Source organism: Periplaneta americana, chromosome 9, assembly GCF_040183065.1.
Source record: "Periplaneta americana isolate PAMFEO1 chromosome 9, P.americana_PAMFEO1_priV1, whole genome shotgun sequence".
NCBI lineage: Eukaryota > Metazoa > Arthropoda > Insecta > Blattodea > Blattidae > Periplaneta > Periplaneta americana.
In genome coordinates, this window is record NC_091125.1 from 122,675,007 (window position 1) to 122,702,172 (window position 27,166).

Genomic DNA, 27,166 nt, shown 5'->3' on the forward strand with positions numbered 1-27,166 from the left:
AGAGCTGTTGCAATGACTTGAATGTCAGAGGCTAAAGTAGGACGATGGGATGTAGAAAGACCATAATTATTTATAAACTTATGTTAGTAAGAATAGAATGCAGGAAGGAACGTGAGTGGAGTGTGATCTGACAGTAGTGATAACAGATGGTGGATATTAAGATCAATACGGAGAAATAGACTATTTGGAGTTAAGTTAGTAGTATTATTAGTTAAACACACTGTCGGGATGTCAGATTAATTGCAGGAAAATGTAACAGAAAGTTATGATGGAAATCGTATACAGAAATTTGCTGGTAAGGTCCCTGAGCCAAATAACGCCATGTATATTTTTAACGCCACCCCATTAAAATTTGTTAACGACACAAGTTTTCGGTAGTGCACTACTGTAGCCTGCATTCGCTTGCAATCTAGTGATGAAATGAGTTACTAGCTGTCCGCTGACATTTACGAGTGACATTATATTCTATCATTTTCCTGTTGTGTGTTGATAGTGAATGTCTGTTCTTATATCAAGGTAAGAGGCAATATTTTATTTTGTGTGTTGAGCAAATAATAACTATATTAAACTATACATTTTCGTGATCCTTAAACATTCTTCTATGTATAGAAAGTATTTGCTATCTATAAAATTTGAAAATGTTAGAGAAACAGGCATGTCATGTTATCAAGTACTCAGTAGCGCTTTAACGCCATGTGGCGTTAAAGGTCTACAGACAAAATTTTAGGTTATGTTAGTACTAAGGCTGACAGTACAGCATCAGTGTGAAAACATCAGGAAAATCACTAAGCTTTCAACTTACAAATGTTCAGAATGTGCAGTGATGATATTGGTTCAATTGCTTATCGAACTCTTAATTTTTTTTATTTTACATAACTTAATTTTTTTGTTTTACTTATTCGAAAACATTCATATTAAACTAAGGTAAATGATTTTGTGTTTAATAACTTTCTACTGAGTTACATTGTCTCTTTTTTTTAAAGTAAGGAGTCACTGGAAAACATATTTTCCTAATCCATTTGGTGTTTCAGTTTCAGATCAAGAATCTTTCATTAGTATTGAGTGATTTTGTATCTTTTATTAACAGAAACTCAAATTTAGTCGCTTAGTTCAATTTTTGTTGCTTAGGAAAAATAATTCACTAACAATTATAAGTGTACAGGTTACTAGAAAATAGGTGGCGTTAATTGGACAACCTGTTCCTAATAACGCCAGTTTACAAAGTTCTAATTCTTGTTCGGTATATAATATATCCATTTTCATTGTGCTATTTTGTAAAGATAAGATTACAGTTTCTATTTCATAATTTTCCTGTTTGTACATAACTTATTTCCAGAGCAAAAGTGACTGAAGTGTTAAGGTGGCGTTATTTGTATGTGTACCTTACACCATAACTGGTATAGATGTTGATGACAAATATTATATTATCATTAGCTTAAAAATGAAATACCGTAAGATAAAGAGATTAAGTGACGTACGTAATATCTTGTAGGAATAATCTTTCGTGGACACATATGGCACAAAATATGTGCGACGAGGCGGCTATCTCAATTAAACAAACAAATATCTTTATCAGATAAGAAAATGATATATCTAACTTTGTACCGTGTACCGCAGTGAACTTCGACGGTTGTGTGACTTCAGCTCAAGCGTAAAAGTTTTGTTTCATAAAATAATAATTAGTGAACAATACAGTAAAATTGTGTGTCCAAAACCATCATGAAGTTTCAAATTGTTTTATTCGCTACAATAGTAACCAGTTGTCTAGGTAAGTTCACCATGTTAATATTGCGTGTTTAATATTATCTACAACGACAAAGTGATTGCAACCATAATATGATCAAGTATATAATTATTCACTCAGTGCTATAGAATTGGCCATATTGCAAGATCCTCCAATATTGCTGATAAACATAAGAATTGCTAATAATTTAACACAAGTTACACACATTTTTAAAAACATACTTAAAATTAACTCTTATAATCGGACTTTCTGATAACATACTCAACATCATAGTTTCTACATTAAAATGAAAAAATGATGAAATGATTGGAGGCGAATAATTTGATATTAGTGTAAGCTTTTCATAAAACTTGTAATATTGTACCGATACAACATAAACTTAACAGATAACGAACGAATTAATTAATTAAATTAACGAATGATGTGTAAATGCGTGTATAAATGAAACAATTAATGGACGAATGAACGAATCGATTAAATGGAAAACGGATGAATCAATTTAGTGAACTGACGAATTAATTAAATGGAAGAACTAATTGAAGATTGAAAGAATGAATAGATGAATGAAAGAATGAATTTAAGAATGTGAGAATGAGATTCATGAATTTGTGAATGAAAGAATGACTCAGAGAATGGGTGAGTGAATTTCTTAATTTATGAATGAATCAGTGAATGGAAGAATAAATTGGTGAATAGAAAATAAAATAGTAAATGGAAGAATTATGAATTCATGTATGGAAAAATGATGAATTGGTGAATTGAATAACGACGAATTGATGATTGGAAGAATTGGGATTTGGTTAATGGAAAAAGGACGAATTGGTGAATAGAAGGATAACGAATTGGTGAATAGAATGATGATGAATTGGTGAATAGAAGAATGACAATTGGCGAATAGAAGGATGGTAAATTGGTGAATGGAAGAATGATGGACTTGTGAGTAGAAGATTGACGAATTGGTGAATAGAAGGATAACGAATTGGTGAATAGAAGGATGACGAATTGGTGAATAGAAGGATGATGAATTGGTAAATAGAAGGATGACAATTCATGAATAGAAGGAAGATGAATTGGTGAATGGAAGAATGATGAATTTGTGAATAGAAGGATGACGAATTTGTGAATAGAAGGATGACGAATTGGTGAATAGAAGGACGACGAATTGGTGAATAGAAGGATGATGAATTGGTGAATAGAATGATGACGAATTAGTGAATAGAAGAATGACGAATTGGTGAATAGAAGGATGACGAACTGGTGAATAGAAGGATAATGAATTGGTGAATGGAAGAATGATGAATTGGTGAATGGAAGAATGATAAATTGGTGAATAGAAGAATGATGAATTGGTGAATGGAAGAACGATGAATTTGTGAATGAAAGACTTACGACTTAGTGAATGCAAAAATTACGAATTGGTCAATAAAAGGAAGAGGGAATTAATTGCTGCATTAAAGAAATGAATAAGGGAATGGAAGAATGCATTAATGAATGAATGGACAAATGAATTAATGAATGTGAGAACGAATGGGTGCTTGGAAGAATGAATTGAAGAATAGAAGAATGAACTGGAGAATAGACGAAAGAACTGGAGAATAGAAGAATGAATTGGAGAATAGAAGAATGAACTGAGAATAGAAGAATGAACTGGAGAATAGAAGAATGAACTGCAGAATAGAAGAATGAACTGGAGAATAGAAGAATGAACTGGAGAATAGAAGAATGAACTGGAGAATAGAAGAATGAACTGAGAATAGAAGAATGAACTGAAGAATAGAAGAATGAACTGGAGAATAGAAGAATGAACTGGAGAATAGAAGAATGAACTGGAGAATAGAAGAATGAACTGCAGAATAGAAGAATGAACTGAGAATAGAAGTATGAACTGGAGAATAGAAGAATGAACTGGAGAATAGAAGAATGAACTGGAGAATAGAAGAATGAACTGGAGAATAGAAGAATGAACTGCAGAATAGAAGAATGAACTGGAGAATAGAAGAATGAACTGGAGAATAGAAGAATGAACTGTAGAATAGAAGAATGAACTGGAGAATAGAAGAATGAACTCGAGAATAGAAGAATGAACTGGAGAATAGAAGAATGAACTGGAGAATAGAAGAATGAACTGGAGAATAGAAGAATGAACTGGAGTATAGAAGAATGAACTGGAGAATAGAAGAATGAACTGGAGAATAGAAGAATGAACTGGAGAATAGAAGAATGAACTGGAGAATAGAAGAATGAACTGGAGAATAGAAGAATGAACTGAGAATAGAAGAATGAACTGGAGAATAGAAGAATGAACTGGAGAATAGAAGAATGAACTGGAGAATAGAAGAATGAACTGGAGAAAAGAAGAATGAACTGGAGAATAGAAGAATGAACTGGAGAATAGAAGAATGAACTGGAGAATAGAAGAATGAACTGCAGAATAGAAGAATGAACTGGAGAATAGAAGAATGAACTGGAGAATAGAAGAATGAACTGGAGAATAGAAGAATGAACTGGAGAATAGAAGAATGAACTGAGAATAGAAGAATGAACTGAAGAATAGAAGAATGAACTGGAGAATAGAAGAATGAACTGGAGAATAGAAGAATGAACTGGAGAATAGAAGAATGAACTGGAGAATAGAAGAATGAACTGGAGAATAGAAGAATGAACTGGAGAATAGAAGAATGAACTGGAGAATAGAAGAATGAACTGGAGAACAGAAGAATGAACTGGAGAACAGAAGAATGAACTGGAGAATAGAAATATGAACTGGAGAATAGAAGAATGAACTGGAGAATAGAAGAATGAACTGGAGAATAGAAGAATAAACTGGAGAATAGAAGAATGAACTGGAGAATAGAAGAATGAACTGGAGAATAGAAGAATGAACTGGAGAATAGAAGAATGAACTGGAGAATAGAAGAATGAACTGGAGAATAGAAGAATGAACTGGAGAACAGAAGAATGAACTGGAGAATAGAAGAATAAACTGGAGAATAGAAGAATAAACTGGAGAATAGAAGAATGAACTGGAGAATAGAAGAATGAACTGGAGAATAGAAGAATGAACTGAGAATAGAAGAATGAACTGGAGAATAGAAGAATGAACTGGAGAATAGAAGAATGAACTGGAGAATAGAATAATGAACTGGAGAATAGAAGAATGAACTGGAGAATAGAAGAATGAACTGGAGAATAGAAGAATGAACTGGAGAATAGAAGAATGAACTGGAGAATAGAAGAATGAACTGGAGAATAGAATAATGAACTGGAGAATAGAAGAATGAACTGGAGAATAGAAGAATGAACTGGAGAATAGAAGAATGAACTGGAGAATAGAAGAATAAACTGGAGAATAGAAGAATGAACTGGAGAATAGAAGAATGAACTGAGAATAGAAGAATGAACTGGAGAATAGAAGAATGAACTGGAGAATAGAAGAATGAACTGGAGAATAGAAGAATGAACTGGAGAATAGAAGAATGAACTGGAGAATAGAAGAATGAACTGAGAATAGAAGAATGAACTGGAGAATAGAAGAATGAACTGGAGAATAGAAGAATGAACTGGAGAATAGATGAATGAACTGGAGAATAGAAGAATGAACTGGAGAATAGAAGAATGAACTGGAGAATAGAAGAATGAACTGGAGAATAGAAGAATGAACTGGAGAATAGAAGAATGAACTGGAGAATAGAAGAATAAACTGGAGAATAGAAGAATGAACTGGAGAATAGAAGAATGAACTGAGAATAGAAGAATGAACTGGAAAATAGAAGAATGAACTGGAGAATAGAAGAATGAACTGGAGAATAGAAGAATGAACTGGAGAATAGAAGAATGAACTGGAGAATAGAAGAATGAACTGAGAATAGAAGAATGGACTGGAGAATAGAAGAATGAACTAGAGAATAGAAGAATGAACTGGAGAATAGAAGAATGAACTGGAGAATAGAAGAATGAACTGGAGAATAGAAGAATGAACTAGAGAATAGAAGAATGAACTGGAGAATAGAAGAATGAACTGGAGAATAGAAGAATGAACTGGAGAATAGAAGAATGAACTGGAGAATATAAGAATGAACTGGAGAATAGGAGAATGAACTGGAGAATAGAAGAATGAACTGGAGAATAGAAGAATGAACTGGAGAATAGAAGAATGAACTGAGAATAGAAGAATGAACTGAAGAATAGAAGAATGAACTAGAGAATAGAAGAATGAACTGGAGAATAGAAGAATGAACTGGAGAATAGAAGAATGAACTGGAGAATAGAAGAATGAACTGGAGAATAGAATAATACATTGGAGAATAGAAGAATTAATTAGCGATGGAAGACAGAGTAAATTAGTGAATGGTGATTAAACGAGTATTGAATAGGAAGATTGGAGAATAGTAGGTTTGCAGTGAAAGACTTGCCCTTGCGCATGAACGAATGAATTGATTAATGAATGGAGACTGAATAAATGAATAGACGATCAAATAAAATATTGAATGAACGAATTAACGAACTAATGAATATAAGAATGGTTCGTGACTTGACTAATTAATTAATTATTTACAGTACAAATGGACAAATGAATTAATTATTAATCAATAAATGAATGGATAAATGAGTGAGCAAGTGAATGAACGAATTAATTGTAAATGTTCCGCGAATGAATGAGTAAAGGAATAGGCTAGTATTTTGTAAACATTCGCACTTCTTAACAATCAAATAATTCTATTATTTATTCCCTAAAAGGAGTGATGAGTGATGACCAACTCTTGTTCTTTGTGCAAGAGCACTCTCCGTTACACACGAGCAGTATGCAAGAGCAGATCCAAACACATTGGAGAGATAGATAGGCTACCGTCGCTAAACGTTGAAGCACCTCTGTCGCCACTCCTTCCTCCCCAACTACTAACAGGCTACAAGGCTACACACTCTCTATTCTGTACTGCGTGAGAATGCTATTTACGTTATATATTTACTAAAATGTATTAGTAGTAGAAAAAAATACTATGAAACATAAAATTACACATATGGAATACTTATATGTTTTAATTAATTAAGAAACACTTGAGACATGTAATTATGAATCTTGATTGCAGATAATAATGTATAGGCTATGGCATAATTTTAATTGCATACCCGGTCTCGTTACCTCGAGTATACTCTTCGCGGACTCAGAATGACATGGTTCTATCTGACATTTTTAGCAAAATTGAGATTTTTGTTGCATTGAATTCTGCTACTTCACAGCTAGGCCTATCTACCATAAAAATTACATGTCGATTCTCAATTATTGTTCGTGTTAAAGTTAGTTTGAAAAGGTTCTGATCTGCATTGATTTTATTAACAACCAAACTTTTAAAATGCTCTTCTATAAAATTTACGAAACACTAGATCAGAGGTCTCCAAAACGCGTATAGTCATTCGTGATCCCGATGCTAACCGCCGAACACAGTGTGCTGTAGAGAAGGGGGAGAGACTCGTACCTCAACAGATGGGAGCGGTCAGTGAGGGATTGCGGCAACGATCTCCCTTATGTTTCCAAATAATAACATCGAAAGGATAAGAAATATCATATGTTTGTATATTATTTTGACATACTAGGAAGCTTCTACTTTTGATTGGGGAATATTCTATAATGGAATAATTCATTTCGCATTACTTCTAGAAGACATTCTGTATGCACGATTTTACAAATGCTCATTCTGTAAAGGGTTTCATTGATTTTCCAATATTCCAAGTTAGAACATAGCTAGCAAGAAGTTTTTTTGTTTAGACTGAGGATACGTGTGTGATTTGTGTTTGTATTTTCTTGTTTCAAATTTATCAAAATATTCGTATGTATTTCACCTAAAATGAAACGAAAACTGTAAGTATATCTTGCGAAACTGAGTGTAAACGTATTGTAATATACTTATTATTATTATGTATAACCAACAGTTATATAGACGTCCCAAAATAAATTATTTTCACATGTTGAATTTCAACACACTCTTAAGATTTTTCGAACAAATTAAATATTTCATATTCTCCCCACTAACACGAAAATATATTTCTCTTCCCTTTCATCCTTGAATGTACTACGTCCATGATTAGAAGACATTGTGAAACGGTCGAACACTCCGGCCAACACAATGATAATGGCAGTCCACCACTGCTCCTCGTTTGCGCATAATCATTGAGTACAGTACACTTGGAGACGGGTGAGGCGGAGCGCGCGCATTACGTACTGGCTTCGGTTCCGTTCAGGGGCTTACTCGCGAGTACGCTTTTGGAGACGTCTGCACTAGATAGAACCTTGTCATTCTGAATCCTCGTCTTACTAAATAATTTTGCATTGAACGTTAACAAGTTTTAATAGAGTATCTCTACAATAAAATGTTCAATACACTATAAATTCTCAAAATTTCACCTGAGTTTTTTCTATTAAAGATTTAGGATTAATCTTTACATATCAAGATACTCAGAAAAGATCGGTTACACATTAACTTTCCCCATCACAAATCTCAAAGAATATATTTCGAATCGAACCAAGTTTCTTCTAGTACAACGTCATTAACTGACTGAACTGCAATTGAACATAGATCTAGTGTTTTTTTTTTACCACTTGATGTCACACTTGTAAATCAATTAATTATTGTTACAGCTGCGGACGTAGATCTGGAATCATATGATGATATTGACTCACGAATCATTGGAGATATTTATGCTGAAGATGATCTACCTAGTGTGGTATGTTTAACTTACTATTACTTGCGTAATAGCTCGTATATAAATAATAATAATAATAATAATAATAATAATAATATGTTGTCCTCAAACTGAATTCTGAAAATCAAAAATACACAAATTTATGTTGACGATGTGTAGGTTCTTCTCTAAAGTTACCAAAAAGGAAATTATTTCATGAGAAGATATAGAGAGAAAGAAGAGGTCAGAATGTAACAGAAAAGGAAATATCATACCAGGACGGAATAGAAGATATCAGAACAGAATAGAGAACATTTCATAGCAAAACAGACTAGAAAATATCAGAACGTACCAAAATAAAGAGATCATAACAACAGTATAGAACAGGCCTGCACAAACAGCGCTCGCCGAAACGGAGAGGAAGATACGTCAGAATGACATAGACTTGCTATAGGTAGAGGAGAAGGAAACGACCACTCAGTTACCTAGTGGAGTGCAGTGTGTAGGCCTATTCTCAGTAACTGTTTCACGTTGCTTACCTACTGCTACAATACAGTATGGAGGAATCTAAAAGACGGAACATAACATTTAACGATTTACAGCTCGAACTTATTGATCTTCAATGCGACCTAAGGGCTAAAGATCGTTTGAATAATACTACTAGCCTGGTTGAGTTTTACAAGACTAAACATTAGCAATAATATCCACGACTACACAGGCTGGCCGTGAAAGTGATTGCTATGTTTGGCTCAACATTTATATTTGTGTGCAACTGTTTTCTATAATCAACTTTAATAAAGGTATACATCGAACATCTGTAACTGATGTTTCATTATGATCAGTAGGCTACTGTTCCTTTCAGCTGCCATCAGCATAAAACCTCGTTTTGATGTAGTGATAAATAAAAATATAACAAAATGATATTGTACATTTAAGTAGCTATATAATTTATATTATTTCTATAAAATAAATATTTCTATAATAATTAATAATAGTCCAAGATAGTTTTGCAAACACTGAACATGAATTCATTTCATAAGCACTCGTAATAGTACTTCCTTTTGTGTTTATTTTGTACGAGATCACCCCTTCTTCCAGTCCACCCTTATACAGACCGCAGCTAATATCTGCATTCCGCTCACGAGCTGTGAGACGGCTCGGAGAGCGCAAACCTTGTGCGGGCCTGGTATAGAAGGTGGTGTTGGTAGTGACGTAGTGAAGGCTATGGTGATACTGATCACAAACGGAATAAAAAAGATCAGAATAGGACGGAATAGAAGATAGGCCTATAACAGAATAGATGGAGAGATTAGAAAAGAATTTGAAGTGTCACAACACAACAGAAGATACCAAAGCTTAACAGAATAGACCAGGATGGAAAAATACAACAGATCAGAACAGAATAGATCACTTGATTGTAATAGAACTGAATTGAAAATGATAGGAATAGGATGAAAAAATGCAGTACAAAAATGTTAGAAAGAAAATTAATGGAATAGAGAAACCCAAATAGATCCATTCATGTCATCTGTAATGGGCCCGCTTATCATAAAAAGCGAGCCCTTCCTTTCCGGGACTGAATCACGACACTCCAATAAAAATGTAATTAATCATTAAAAAGGCACCTTTTCAAGTACAGAAGCCACTAAAGGCAATGAGATTATATAGAAGTAATGACGATGTTGTTTCTGCATTAGAAACCCACGTGAGTTCCAAAATTGTTACTTGACTAAGCTAAAATTCACTCATTCAGTATGAAAGTTGAAAAAATTTATGTTAATGCAGTGATCAATATTGATTCCAGGTGTACATCACGAAAGGCAAGTCTGGAGAAACAGCAACCACTATCCAATGTGTGGGTACGCTTATAAATCCTGTCTTTGTCCTCACTAGCGCTTCATGCATAGTTGGGTAAGAATATTCTAAGTTTACTGATAAACAGTTCATATTCTTAAAATTCAATTCAATTTAACAAGGGTTAAAATGAAGTTATTACCATAATTCAATGGAAACATATAGCAAGTAATATAAAGTATACACATTCAAACTAAATGATATGTCAACCTTCATTAAACTATGGTATTCACTTAACTTCAACCCTTGTTTTCTCCGTTTTTTATAAATGGCGCTTGACCCACTATGGCCCTGAACCCTTCAATTAATGCATGTATGGGCAAAATGTGATGACTCCCGAAAATAAAGGGGCTGACTACTGAAAATTTTTAGTTTTATCTAACATTGGTAAAAATTGTCTTTTATTGCATATAAGCTGTCTTTAAATAAATACTTCGTTATTATTGTTATCAAATCCAAGTGGCATTTTGTACATGAGTACTATTGCTGTTGTACACCGACTTACATACACACGTACACGAATAAATATATGTAAAGACGAAGCATACGAGGAGAGATCGCAGCGTGAAGTGTTGACTCGCAACTTGCTCTCCATACGAAGCGAAGCTATATAATATGATCGACGTAAACCTAACTTATATTCAAAGTAATCAAACGCAGGACTCTAATTATGAGTTTGTTACCCAAACAGTAATTGATAGATGGTAATACCTGGTTAAATACTTGAAAATTGTGTAATGTTTTAGTACTTTCTACATGAAATGAAGGCACTATACAGACGCGATATGTGAATGACACATAACATGCAATTATGATAGTTCACTATAGTAATACTTAACCACTGTTTAAACAAATTTCCGTACATTTCCTCATGATAATATTCTGTGGGTTTTTATTTAAGGAAAAATACTGTATTGGGGACAAATCCAGTAGATGTTCCAGAATGTAAAGTAATAAATCTTAAAACCTTTCCTAATGATAAACTCAAAAGATGTTCTGCTTCTAAAAACTGGTAAACCCAGATTTTTCTTTCTAATTATTAACATTTTAACAAAGTTTCATCTAGATAAATAATTGGTCGCCCAGTTTGTCTTAAATGTTTCATTATTCTCAAAAATCTAAATCTTTTCACCACGACGTCGGGATTGTGCATTAGAAATTTGCGTCCCATAATATTATTTACGTAATGAAAATCCAAGCCCCTCATTATCTCAGGCAAATCCCATCTACTTCCATTTACTTTCACCTTGCAATATAATTATGAAAGGCAAAAGGGCACTTAGGCAGAGAATTATTAAGTCGTCGGTTTCAGCATGTTTATCAAAGGTTGCCTTTATATGTCAGTCAATTTCAATGTATTGTTTCCACCTCTTTCTGCCCTGTATTCCTAAGTCCCGGATCATGATTTTTCCGGTGACTTCGTCCATTTTCGATATTACAATGAGTGGAGGGCAGACAAATATTAAAACAATAAACATGTCGAACAGAGAATACAACATCGGAAGAAGGGAGTTGTGTATGATATATGATTCAGGTAAAGCGAAAGGGTAATTGAACGTCCTGTGCGCTCGAACACTGTGCGCTCAAAATTAATCAACTGGTTCAATCATTGGTTCAATGACGTTCGTATGACTTTAGACAACGTGTCCCCTGGCCGTTGGATTTGTAGGGAAGGAGCGATCGCTTGGCCCCCCGAGATCTCCGGATTTAACGCCGCTCGATTTCTTTGTCTGGGGCTACGTCAAAGATGTCAGAGAACTTCGTGATCTTCGGGAGCGCATCATAGAGGCTATTGAGAGCATTCCAGAAGACATGCTCCAACGTGCTTGGCAAGAAATCGTTCATCGCCTCGATATCGTCACAGTGACAGCTGGAGCTCACGTAGAGATATATCGAAACTTGTTGAGTTTTCCTTTCATATAAACGTTACTGTAGGTTTCTATCTTCAACCGTTTACCAGTCACATACAATTGAAATTAGGTACATTCGAGCGGTCCATCCTGTATAATGAATAGAATAGAACGAAGAGAAATATAAATATAAAATAATGTAACAAAACTGAACGAGACAGAATATAATAAAATGAATAAAACAGGAAATTAAATGGTGAAATTTTATATGAAACTTTAGGGGAAAGATAATCTTTAATATTTCACCACAGAAAATATTTTGTTCATTTCAGAGATGTAAGTTTTTGGCATCTTAAGTGTATTTTCTGAAAGCGGACATGTCAGGTTATGGAAGTTTGAAATTAGCGTTGTTGTTTATTGGAATTCCCATGTTCATACATTTTTTCTTCCAAATTTCTAAACTTTTCTCTGCTAAAATTTTAAACAGTGTGGGTGACAAGCAACATTCTTAGTAACATATAATAATAATAATAGTAATAATAATAATAATAATGATAATAACAATAATAATAAAATATTTCGCGAACAAACGGTGTGAAAAAAAATATATTAATTTGTTACTCCAAACACTTGAGTTTTAGGCGTAATATTAACTGTCACATGTTAACTCAAATGTAATTCCTTCAAGCTCCACCAGAAGAAAATATTTCTTTTAATTTCTTCCAAGTAAAAGTAGGTCTATTATTATAAGTTTACTCAAAGGAATACAAAGATACCTTTCCAGGCCATCATGAGAAAGTGCAATTCATACCATTTCGTGGAAAATATAAGAATATGAGTCTTGTAATTCATGTTCTTACAGAGGTCTACCTGAAGATTTCCATGTAGTAGCTGAAGCGGCAGACTTCAACGAAGGTGTTACATACACAGTTGTAGACGTGATAATCCATGAAAACTATGAAGATAACTATGAAAAATATTGGCCTCATGACATTGGTCTTCTCCAGGTATGTAAATCTCTGTACTACGAGTTCACGAATTTGTGCCAAATTATGTTCATTTTACACATTTAAACATATACACGGTGGACCAAAAAATGTGAAATTTTAAACCTTTCCTTATTTCGGCTAAGCCGAGTTGAGTTAGGCTGCGAACATATTTGTTGTGTTTAAGAATGTATATCATTTAGTCCTTAACAAAGAACATGGCCTGATTTAATGTTGACATAGCAACAACGTAACATAAACCTCCAGCATTTTAAAGTTTGTTATCAACGTTATATTTAATCAGAGTAAAGAGAGGATGGAAAATTGGAGTGGCATAAAATTACGTCACAGTCTAGTATATACAGTCACGAAGCTTGAGTTGTGAGGGTGCTAGGATCAATAGACTGTGCAGGTACTATTTCGCATTGTCTGTAATGAGGCAATAGTAGCGATCCTAGTGGTTAGCAACTATCTATGGATGCATATCTACTACGTATTGAGCTTCGTGACTGTATATACTAAACTGTGATTACGTTACTAACAATAGTCATCTTCGCCTGCATTTGAGATAACTGCTCAGGTCGACCTGGTTGGCGAGTTGGTATAGCGCTGGCCTTCTATGCCCAAGGTTGCGGGTTCGATCCCGGGCCAGGTCGATGGCATTTAAGTGTGCTTAAATGCGACACTTAAATGCGACAGGCTCATGTCAGTAGATTTACTGGCATGTAAAAGAACTCCTGCGGGACAAAATTCCGGCACATCCGGCGACGCTGATATAACCTCTGCAGTTGCGAGCGTCGTTAAATAAAACATAACATTTAACTGCTCAGCATGAAATATTAATTTTATGAAGAAATAATACATAATTTTAGAATATATAATCTCACAACATCCAATTAAGTTATATTATTCAGTAATTTATTTTATATAATACATTCTTAATGTTTGATGTGTTAATAGTTGGATGTACAAGAACTTAATGGAACCATAAGAAATATCGCAGACATTCCTAAGAGAGATCACGAACTTCCTGATACTGGCAGTGTGTACGGCTGGGGAGCTACTTGTGTAAGTTTTTACAATTTTGAGTATCTATTACTAGATCACGTAGTTTTATATAAAAATTACTATTTTGACCGACATGTAAACCTTCCGAAATATGAGGTCGAATCACCCCCCTCAAATATCTGCACACGGGTAAACAGTGACGTACATACTGGAAAGATTATACCAAATACCTTACTATAATAATACCGGACAGCTGTATATAGCAGTATTGACGTGAGTGCAGAATTTCGCGGACCTGACATCTAGCGGAGCGGCGTGGAATTACACAAATACAAATATTAACATAGCGGAAATCGGACTATTGTTTAAAACATGAGGTACTAATGTGGAATAATATATGAGAGACGTAAGAAATGTTATAGTATTTAATGTAACATTATTTTATATCAAAACTGTATATTATGAGAAATATTGCTTTATATACGCATTGCTGACAACTGCAAAGATAAAATAGGTAGTAATCCGTTGCTTGTAATAATTAGTAAAGGCATGTGGACAACAATAAAACTTAATTTGATAAAACCTTAAAATTTCCAATACATTTTAACTTCTATTCATTTATTACGCCTAAATAAAAAAGCTAATTTTTATTGTTCTATCATCACAAAGACAAAGGCATTAGGCCTAATAAAGAATTTTGTTGACTCACGTTTTATGATCCCTCGGAAATCGAAAGTATGATTTGGAGCAATTTGTAATGCTGTAATTGTAGCAATTACAAACAGCACATAATACCCTGACATTTTAACACAGTACTAATCTACACTAATAATAAATCTGTAGCCGAAATTTTTCTGGTACTTTTCGCTTTTCAAAAAATAATTGGTCCTAACATGTATAATTAACCATCTTGAAACCAAAAATCGCTCTTTTGAAAATTTTGTTTGTATGTCTGTCTGTCTGGATGTTTGTTACCTTTTCACGCGATAATGGCTGAACCGATTTATATTAAAATTGGAATATAAATTAAGTTCGTTGTAACTTAGATTTTAGGCTATATGGCATTCAAAATACTTTATTTAAAAGAGGGTTATAAGGGGGCTTGAATTAAATAAATCGAAATATCTTCCTTATTATTGATTTTCGTGAAAAATGTTACCTAACAAAAGTGTCTTTAAAAATGATTTCCGATAAGTTTTATTGTAAGAAAAATTTTGATAGGACTGATATTTAATGAGATAAATGAGTTTTAAAATTAAAATAACGATGCCACCTATTGGCCTGTAATGAAATGGAAACAAATTACTTCATCTATAAGGGGCCTTGGACAACAATCGAAAGCTATTAAACGTAGCCTACAGAGAATGTTTCTGTGTTTGTATGAAGTAATATTGAAAGCTAATTATATACAAGACTTTTAAAATAACAATACATTTTCACCGCCACCTCAGATTATAGCGTTGTTGTTCCTGCAATAACTCCTTTGTGCAAAATATAAAATTTTTTGAGTAGGAAGAAAAAACACATTTATTCATTCCATGACAATGATACATAGAAGATCGAAAGAAAGAAATAAAATTATATATCACTATAATATATGCTATATCACTATTTAAATTATTTGAAGGGTTCAGAACCATATGGGCTAAGCGCCATTTACTGAAGACGTAAAAAACAAGGGTTAAAATTAAGTTACCATAATTCAATGGAAACATATAGCAAGTAATATAAAGTATACACATTAAAACTAAATGATATGTCAATCTTCATTAAACTATGGTTGCATGTAATAACAAAATAAGAAACATGTTAAAGGAATTGTCATTGCACCAAATGAATGGTTTCTGGATCAAAATGATCGCATTTTAATTTTTTTAAATACAATTTAAATAAAGTAACATATTAAACGATTTATCCTTCTATCAAACACTGATGTTCCCTGGATCAAATGTGCTATTTTAATTATGTAATTAATTTATATTTATTTTTAATAATAAAACTATTAACTAGCCCAGCAACAATATAGGCTACATTGCAGTCGATCACAGCTTGTTTCGCGAGTATCGCCACATCGGCCGACTAGGTAGGAGCACCAGCGTCGTTCGCGCGCATAACTGCTAGCTGTCCGTTGTTATTATTATAGTAAGGTATTTGGCTATACCTAAGCCAGACAATCGCAGATGGGAAGGCACTTCCTTCCGCCCGTAGCTAGAGAGATGATATCATGGTTTACTGCGCATACCAATGCTTGACCAGACCTCAGCCAAACAAGATAAGAGAGTCATCCTCGTAATGACCAGCTTGTAAGTGATTTCGATAGAAATTTCTCACCTTCTCTTTCAAGTGTGCAAACCATCTCACGGATATTGTTTTCAGTCATTATTTTCTTTGCATTCATGTGTGTTCTTATGTCAACATAATATTTTATCTTGTAATAGTAAGTTGTAGACTTTTTCGTAATATGTACAGTCACCTCTATCGATTCTACTTTACATTTTTTCATTATTTGAAAATAGTGTAACATTCCCCACCGTAAATCATCTTGCTTTGGATGATAGTTAAAGACTATAATGATAGATTTTTTGCCTTTAAGGAGACACTATAGTGAAATAATTATGAAAAATTAAGAAAATCCACTTTTTTTTTTGTTTCTATGATTGTAATTATATTTGAACCTTCTGTTTTCTTAATATGGTTTCATTTCCTATTTGAGAGCCCTTCAAAGTGTGTCCCGTAACTTTTGCATGTTACAATAGAGAAAAAATAAATTGCAAAAAAATTACAAAATTATCCTTGTGGCTATATAGATGAACACTGTTCTAACCCAAAACCTTAATCATCCTAAGGTATCATCCCATATAATTAAATGTAGCAAAACTTACGTTGCGTGAGTGAATTGAGAAAAATGTTTTTAATGCTGTTTTCTCGATTTTAAATTTTTAAGCAGTTTCTTGAATAAATAAAGTTCTTTGCACAACAGTTATTGTTAATTTGGTCTGAAATTATTACAGAGATCAATTAAACGTTGAAAAATAAAATTTAATTAGCATTTGTTTGAAATATTAATATTAAGTTCCTTCGAGGTGTATTCATATTTAAATTAAATTATAATATGCTGTAATGTAAATTCTTGAAACTTAAAAATCCAATGTGAGAGACTATTTAGGCTGAGCTCAAAAAACTAATTAATTTTTATTCTCATAACTATTTTCATGCTTTTGAGTAAATATGAACCAAAACTTTGAAAATTTACAATTCATTTTATATATCAATATGCCTGGTAAATTATTAAATAAGTATATAATGAATTTCAATCTTAAGACATATCAACTTGCAAATGTTTATTTACTATGTAATAACAATATGAACGTTTTCGCCGTTTAGGGCATCTTCAGATATAACAAAAAAACATATAATCTGGACCTATAACAGTAAATTATGCAAATGACAAAGAATAGAAAACAATATATGTAATACATAAGATTCATAAGCTATATGTAAATATGACATAATGCAGGATGAATATAGAGATAATCTTTGGATTTTAAAATTAGACTAGACAAATATTTTATACATATAGCTCATGTTACAATTAAATATACAATGGTTAAAATTTGTCAATGATGTTAAAATTTAAAATTTATAATGATGATAATAAAATATTTTAGAGTAATCATAGCTGAGAATTACAATATTGATTTTCTCTACTTAAATTTCAGTGTATCATTAAAATTCATACCTAACTTATGATTTATCTATTACGAAATACTCGTACATTCCACTACACTCATAATCAATGAGCATTTATTCAAATATCTCAACAAATCTAATTACACCTAACAGCAATTCTTTAACATAAACAACATTAGTTCATTAATAAATGTTTTTAGTAAGTAATCTTATAATAATAATTATCTGCGTCTCTATATAATAACTCGTTTATATTTTTTCATTTATTATTATTTCTCCATTTCAATTTTCAGATGAAACAATTACAAAATACACGAACATCAGCTACGCAAACTATCTTGTAACTCACGACAATTCTCAGCTATGATTACTCTAAAATATTTTATTATCATCATTATAAATTTTAAATTTTAACATCATTGACAAATTTTAACCATTGTATATTTAATTGTAACATGAGCTATATGTATAAAATATTTGTCTAGTCTAATTTTAAAATCCAAAGATTATCTCTATATTCATCCTGCATTATGTCATATTTACATATAGCTCATGAATCTTATGTATTACATATATTATTTTCTATTCTTTGTCATTTGCATAATTTACTGTTATAGGTCCAGATTATATGTTTTTTGTTATATCTGAAGATACCCTAAACGGCGAAAACGTTCATATTGTTATTACATAGCAAATAAACATTTGCAAGTTGATATGTCTTAAGATTGAAATTTATTATATACTTATTTAATAAAACTTTCAAAACTTTTGTCGCAATTAACTTTTTAGTGACGTCAATAAAAAATATATTTAAAAAATATAATTTCAAAACTATTAATCCCAAAGAAACCTTATTTTATATACATAATAGTATTATAGGAATATCTTTGTAGTTTAAAATTCATAAATTTCGAATGAAAATTGTAAAAGTTTTTAAAATCACCTTTAAGGTTAGATCTTTATCCCAAAAGACACTGTGAAATGATTTTACTGCGAATCTTGTACCTATGTCAAATGTTCTGTTTCTGGTGTACCACTATTATCTAATATATCGTTTTATGAATTATCATATACGGTAACTACTGCACTGTCAGCCACCAACACCAAGACAACGCGGTAGAAGCCCCGAAGCTTATCCACAGACCAACTACTGTACAACTTTGAACAGTTTTGACACTGACTGCACTATGTAAATCGAATATTAGAAATGTACGATTATTAGAAATATAGTATTTCGCGAGAATTATTTCTCGAACAGTTACCAAATTGCAACGTAAACCTATTTTCATCTAATCCACAATTTGCCAATCTTCTTCCAGATGGGATTGTGTGAATGTAGAAATACATTACATTATTGTGATAATGCAATGCCTAAAGTATGAAGTAGGAAAACATTTTTTTATATAAAATGACTGAGTAGAATGCTTCCCATACTTAAGACTGATAGAAAAATAAGTTCTTTGTAAAGTTTATAATTTATAAATTATGCACATAATTTGTTGACTACTTCATTATAAAAATATACAATCAAACACGTTTCAAACCATTTTCAGAGAATAGGCCTACGTTTCCCGAAAGTACTTTTAACAACTTAAATATCTTCATTGTGTTAAATATTGAAACAATGAGGTTCTTTACCTAAGTGACTAGTTTCGGACCGAGACTGTAAATCTCAGGCCTAAGGGCAAGCATTCCACAAAGATGGAACACATATTGAATTGTGAATGTAAGGTGAAAATATTTTCTTCCTTTCAGTGATTTCGAATATTCATCTCACTTCACTAACAAACTTCAATTTTTGGTTTTGTTATTGCAGGGATTTTGCGGGCCGACTTCCGGGTTGAAGGTGATTAATCTACAAGTTTATAATCGTCAAGATTGCACTTCAACATATTATGATGGAAAAGCTCCTGCAGACTCATCCTTCTGTGCAGGCAATATAGAAAATAAAATACTTGGAGTTTGCGATGTAAGTATAAAACTAATCACGCCACGCGCGGCCGCACTCTCGTGGATGAACGTCGATTTGAAGGCTCTATATATCCTATTACATTTTTACATAGAATATTCCTCAATATTGAGCTTTCTTTCAGACCGTATAATGCATCTTCGGAATTAAATCGAAGTTTTCCATAGAGAATATTTAAAAAAATTTGGACTCAGACTAAATCCAGACAAATCACAAGCTATAATAATGGGCCACCAACGAGCATTAAACAAAATAGATTTAGCCACTGTATCAAATACAAAAATAAATAATACAGTACTACAATTACATATAGTAAGACAGTAAAAATGTAGGGTATATTTAGATTCAAATTTAAATTTTCAAAGTCAAGTGACCTATATACGTAAGAAAACTTTTTCCATAATTCATTCCCTCAAACACTTAACCAACGTTTTACCTCTCAGCCTTAAAAAGAATCTGATCCAAACTTTAGTGATGCCCCATTTCGATTATTGCGATTCTCTATTCACGAATCTAAATACTGATCTTGCCCATAGACTACAGCGTGTTCACAATATCTGCGTTCGTTTCGTTTGTAACATTAGAAAATTCGATCATGTAACACCGTCACTAGAATTGTTGTCTTGGAGTCCACTTAAAGAAAGAAGATTCTTCAACTCTCTCTTATTACTATTTAAAATCATCCACACCTCCATACCCTCTTACCTAGCATCTCGTTTTGTTTACCTTTCACTACCTCGAACCCGGAACATGTACCTTCTCTCTATTCCTCTGCACAGAACATCCTTCTACTCATCATCTTTCAGCATATCTATTCCACGACTCTGGAATTCTCTCCCTGACCATGTCAAAGACTGTCGGACAATATCAAAATTCAAATTTAAATTAAAAAATCACATTCTAGTTCGTGGAATTGCTTGTTGAACACATGTCAGGTTCCGCAACTTCACCTTAACCATGACATATAGTAAATATTGTAACTATGCTGTTGTAAAATTGAAAATTAATAAGTAATGTATTTATTATTATTATTATTATTATTACTACTACTACTACTATTATTACTATTATTATTATTATTATTATTATTATTATTATTATTATTATTATTATTATTATCAGTTATCAATATCATCATTGCTATCTCTGTTTTCTTTCTTTTTTTTCTTGTATTAGTTCGATGAGAGCTCTATAGTGTTCTTTTGACTCTGTTGACCCTCTATAGGGCTTTAACTTAATTTGTATTATTTTCATCAGTGTTTGTATTTCTTTTTTGTATTTATATGTGCTATCTGGTAGGATGGAAGAGAAGGCCTTATGGCCTTAATCCTGTCAGATTAAATAAATTATTATTAAATTATTAATATTGCTCGCAAGAAGTTCTGTGACCACTCCGACCATCGACATCGATTTCCAATTTTTCAATGATCGGCAACTTGCGCACTACATTTTAAGAATCAGTACAGCAGAAGGGAACAGTATTTTACTATAATACTTACTTACAAATGGCTTTTAAGGAACCCGAAGGTTCATTGCCGCCCTCACATAAGCCCGCCATCGGTCCCTATCCTGTGCAAGATTAATCCACTCTTTATCATCATATCCCACCTCCCTCAAATCCATTCTAATATTATCCTCCCATCTACGTCTCGGCCTCCCCAAAGGTCTTTTTCCCTCTAGTCTCCCAACTAACACTCTAGGATGTATTTCTGGATTCGCCCATGCAATTGATAACTACAATATCGCACCATCTACACGTAAGTACTAAATATGATAACCTGTCACTGATAAATTCTACCTTTTTTACTGCTGATTTTATTCTTTTATGAACAAAGAATCCTGTTCCTAATAATTGGTGATTATTGTTTCCTCCCCCATAACACAACAAGTAATCTCCTATTTGTGATATGCCATTCCCATCTAACCTAAGCTCTTGTACTCCCAGGAAGTCTATTCTATATCTAGCTAGTTCTTTTGCTACTAATGTTACCCCTCGTGGTCTATAAAAACTAGTTACGTTCCAAGTGCCAAATCTCATAACCTTATTCCTTTGCTGTGGTCCAATTCCGAGGCTTAATGTAGGGATTCGTAACAAGCTGTTTTTACGGTGATGGGTTGTTAGCCCTTCGCCCAACCCCCAAGCTGAAGGACCACCTCTTATCGACTGTCCATGACTGCTTATTCAATATATTCGCAGCTACCTTCCATATCTGGAGGCCGTCTCCTCTATCCGCAACCTGAGGACGCGCCATGCCGTAGTGATAGGATTTTACTATAATACAATAACAAATTAAGAATATGCATGCGATGTGCTGAAAGTTAATAGGTAGTTTAAACCTTGTAAAACTCACAATACTGAAACATTTGCATTACAAATCCTAAAAATGCCGCACTTCGAATATTGTGACATTATGTTAAGCGACCTAAGTTCTGAACTGTCAGACAAGCTACAGCGTGTTCAAAATATGTTCAGATACGTATGAAGCATATCCGGCGATATGATCACACATCACCGTCCTTCTCAATTCTTTCGTGGCTCCGACCCAAGGAACGTAAACTTGACACTCTCTATATTTACTGTTTCGAATTCTGCACACCCCATCGCCAAATTACCTTCCATTTTATTTATCTTATTTATCCTCCAACCACGATCTAAATACGAGGCGGTCCAGAAAGTAAGATTACCTGGGGCCGTTTACAGAAATAAAACAAATTTCATGGAAAGATTTATTGAAACGGATAAAGCAATATTACACATCAGTGGTACGCCAAGTATACCCTTCACAGAACATTCAGTTACTCTTCGGTTTTTACGGTCTCCACTTCCACTGAATTCCTGATTATAAAGTACTGCATTAGGGGCTGCAAGACAATAAACAGTTTTAAGAATAGAATAAATGATAGCCTTATTAGTAATTCAATCTAATGGTCATTGATTACCTATATGGTAAGTTATATAATTTATTTTTCTTACATAGACTATTCATTCTGATCATCTCAAATGATACTAAATTGTTGTCATTGTTATTTCTTTCTGTTATCTAGCATTATTTTAAATATATTGACCTTATGTATATAGAATGATAAAACAAAGTATCCAATACTTTAGGAGGCGATAGTATGTATCAAAACAAGAAAATAATGTCTAATAAATATGGATCCTACAACACATACTTTCTGAGATGTGAACACTTGTTCGTAGGAGGTGCACAATGTGACGTCCATTTATGGCAATCCATTTTTCTGTCTTACAATACAGCAGACTACCAGATAATCAAACCGCAGGTGACACCCCTGGCATGAAATACTGATACGTCGCAAGGAATACTGAAAACAAAAGTCTGGTTGCGAATATGAGTGGGGTTTAGCAGAGATGGTGTTGTGAATTTTCGTAATCAGAATGTGTGAGCTGATGAAAATCCCCATGCAGCTGAAGAAACAAGGCATCAGCACCGATTCCCTATCAACGTATGGGCAGGCGTTCTTGACGATAGATTAACAGGACCATACGTGCTACCACAGAGATTAACTGGGGCTCGTTATCAGGACTTTCTTATTAACGTATTACCTGCCTTGCTGGAGTATGTGCCATGTCAGCAAAAACTACAGATGTGATTCATGCACGATGGCACATCAGCACATTTTCTCTGCAATGTGCGTGAACATCTGACGCTGACATTTCAGGACCGCTGAACTGAACGGGGAAGCCCCACACATTGGCCTGCTCGTTCCCCAAACATAAATCCCCTAGACTTTTGGTTATGGTAAATTCCAAAGAGTGCGTGATTCCTTACGCCGAAGGACAGAGGAATGCATTGCCATGAATGGAAATCACATTGAGCACCTCCTATGAACAAGTGTTCAGATCTCAGAAAGTATGTGTTGTAGGACCCATGTTTATTAGATATTATTTTCTTGTTTTGATGCACACTAGCACCTCCTAAAATATTGAATATTTTTTTAACATCCTGTATTAGTTTAAACTGCCACTCAGTTTGGATTGCATTAATTCATAAATCATAACTCATGAATACCTATATGTAATTCTCATCGAATTCAATTTTTGTAACTGTTTTAATTTAATCCTTATTAAGTTTGCATACTTTCTGCTTGTTGACTGGAAGAGAAGGCTGTATGACCTTACCTCTGTCAGCTAAAATAAATAAATTATTATTATTATTATTATTATTATTATTATTATTATTATTATTATTGTTGTTGTTGTTGTTGTTGTTATTGTTGTTGTTTATGATTGTGAATGCACTTTATTCAATGTTACTATCATCGTAATGAAATACAGAATAGTAAAGTACTGTGACATCCATGTCATCTTGGTTGATAAACGCATTTGTGAAAGTTCTGTCTGCAATATGGACATTTTCTTTACAGGGTGACAGTGGTGCACCACTTCTGTACAACGGAACAATATACGGTGTTGCATCTTGGATGTCGTATCCCTGTGGATCAGTACCTGCAGTTTTCACTGATGTTCAGAGTCACGTAGAATGGATTGTTCGTAAAATGTCTACTACTCCTCTCACTCCACTAGTTTCTGCATGAAAAGATAGTGTGGTTCATATCACAGTCTAGTATATACAGTCACGAAGCTCAATACGTAGTAAATATGCATCCAAAGATAGTTGCTAACCACTAGGATTACTATTATCGCCTCATCACAGATAATGCGAAAGGGTATCTGCACAGTCTATTGTTTCTAGTACCCTCAACAACTGGAGCTTCGTGACTGTATATACTAGACTGTAGTTCATATGTTATGTTTTATACACTTAGTAGGCTTACATATTTCAATAAATGGAAGTACACTAAATCATAGTTTCTTTTGCATTTTGAAGCCATATTAACATCTCCGTATCAGATAATATGAAAGTAATATAATATCGTGTCATTTTCTGGAATTAAATCTTTTGTATATTTTTCAAATATTGTATGTAATTCTGTCGCAAAAAGAAAGGTTTGTTAACTTTAAATATAGAGTCAAGACCGAGAAAACATGGATACATTATTATCCTATAATTTATATTTGAAGCATATTATTAAACTACTATCAATTCTAATGGCTACTGTTATACACTGTAAGTAGGTCTACTCATAATCAGAACAAATATATTATGATACATTCACTGCTCTATGTTCAAAGCTAAACTGCTTTGATCCAAACTACAAATATCCACTTCCCTTTATCCAATAATATAAATCCTTTTAGTTTACACAGAGTATCCCCAAAATTCGCTACATAGTATGAATACTAGATGAAACGAGACAAAAATGTTGCGACAAAATTTCGCCCAAATATTTTTAATTTCACAATTGGGCAACACTTCACAACAAACTAGTACATTATGCAACGAGCCTATAATGATAGTAATTAAGACGCAAGTATGGATGTTTATGAAACGAGCGCAAGCGAGTTTCATAATATTCATACGAGCGTCTTAATTACCATTATAGGCAAGTTTCATACGACTTTTTATGCTCGACCATATTTCTAACTTGAAATGATTCAGATGTATACATTTTATTTGTATCTGACAAGATCGGAAGTGACCTTGTTCTAGGTCGTGAATTGTGAGATGTGCGCAGACGCGAAAGTATTGATTTTTTCCGAGGAACAATAATGTCATTGACCTTGATGTAATCCCGTTAAACTTGATGTAAGTTTGATTATTGAATTCGACATTGAAAAACTAGATGACAAGTTGAATTTATTTGAATATTATTTAGCCCACAATTAACGCTAATTATTATAGTAACAGAACATAACCTTCTGCGACAGTATTGGATTTCCAGCCTCCGTGACTTTTCGCTAATTCTCTTTCGATTGCATATCCGAGAATAATCGATACTTGCGGTTTTATAACGGTACAAAGCTGACTTGTCATTGGCTGAACACCTGTACTTTAATGAGTAGGTGTACTTTAATGGCATGCATTAAAGGACTGCTACCAGGTGTATAATTACTACATTTCGGCATGGTCGAGCATAAAATACTATAGTGGTCTACTGTAATGTAATTTCGTTCCGTTTATCATTGTAACTAATAATCAACAAAATGATAAGAAATAGATAAACAATTTATTCTTCATTCTTGTATACACTCTTTTATTACTTATATAATCACTAATTAACTGTTAGGTTATTTAAATTAAGTTATGAAGGAACACAATGTAAAACAGAAAGAATTCATGTATTATGAAAGATAATTGGAATAAAGAAAATAAAATACAAAGTAGAAAAAAACGAGGAAGATGGTTTCAATCAAAGATAGTCCAAAGGATTCAAGTCAGGAGATAGTGCTGGCCATGCCACAGAACCGCATCTCCCAATCCATCGCCCAGGGAAGAGTAGATTGGCTGTATCACGTGCCACCGAAGAGAAATGAGCTGGGCAACCATCCTGCTGAAGTCATATTACTAATCGTGTTGCCAGTGGTACGTCCTCCAAAAGTTGGCTAACACTATTCAGAGCACCTTCAAAGAAATAAGGTCCAATAATTCGGTGTCCGAAGATGCCACACCAGACATTGACACTCCACCTATGCTGGTTATCCACTTCTCTCAGCCAGAGAGGACTGAATTGAGACCAGTAGTGAGCATTATGGATATTGACATCGCCATTGCTCTTGAATGTCGCTTCATCTGTGCAAAGAATACAGCGACGAAACCGACGGATTTTACCTGACAATTAATTTTATTTTTGGGAACGATTAAAAACATCGTTTATCAAGATTGTCCCACAACAAGAGATGACATAAAACACCGAATCCGGGAGACCTATCAGTCACTTGATCACGCCGAAGTGTTAGGAGTCCCTGACAGTGTTAGAAGAAGAGTACGGGTGTGTGCTGCTCAGAACGGCAGACAGTTTGAACATTTATAAAAATTAATAGAATTGTCCAGTCTTTCAGTAAAATGTACACATTAATTGTCTTGTTTACATTTTCGTATTGTAACATTTCTCAATACTGATGGAATTGACTTTTTGTACGTTTTCTCATTGAAAGAGTGGAAATTGGTAAAAACGTTTCCTATGAAAGTTGTTTGTTTTGAAGAGCTCTATCAAATGGTACCCTATTTGACCCCGAATCCCATTTGAAATTTTAAAGTGATACGCCACTGACCATACTTCCTGTTAGAGCTGATTGATGAAATCAAGCTCAAGTCAAAGTTAACATGTGGTTTAGCATAAATATTTTTTTCTCGAAAATTGTAATGCACTAGTTTCCGAAATAAATTACTGTTACGTGTGATCTGAATCACCCTGTATATTATGCAAAGCTCCCTGTAAAGCAGATTTTCTTCAGGCCTCCCAACTAACACTCTATACGCATTTCTGGATTCACCCATGCCCGTGCTACATGCCCTTCTCA

At 33.5% G+C, this 27,166-nt stretch overlaps 1 protein-coding gene across 1 annotated transcript; it reads left to right on the forward strand.

The window, feature by feature from the left end:
- Positions 1-1,600: 1,600 nt before the first annotated feature.
- LOC138706441 (trypsin CFT-1-like) lies at positions 1,601-27,052 on the forward strand. Its single transcript, XM_069835750.1, has 7 exons — positions 1,601-1,768; positions 8,379-8,464; positions 10,227-10,333; positions 12,989-13,133; positions 14,073-14,180; positions 19,627-19,779; positions 24,169-27,052. The coding sequence occupies exons 1-7, from the start codon at positions 1,720-1,722 to the stop codon at positions 24,337-24,339; spliced, it is 819 nt and encodes a 272-aa protein (XP_069691851.1). The 5' UTR covers positions 1,601-1,719; the 3' UTR covers positions 24,340-27,052.
- The last annotated feature ends 114 nt before the right edge of the window (positions 27,053-27,166 follow it).

Coding starts and splice junctions, on each gene's coding strand:
- LOC138706441 (XM_069835750.1), top strand. CDS start 1,720: ATGAAGTTTCAAATTGTTTTATTCGCTACAATAGTAACCAGTTGTCTA. Junction 8,465..10,226: donor AAGATGATCTACCTAGTGTG/GTATGTTTAACT, acceptor TATTGATTCCAG/GTGTACATCACGAAAGGCAA. Junction 10,334..12,988: donor AGCGCTTCATGCATAGTTGG/GTAAGAATATTC, acceptor ATGTTCTTACAG/AGGTCTACCTGAAGATTTCC.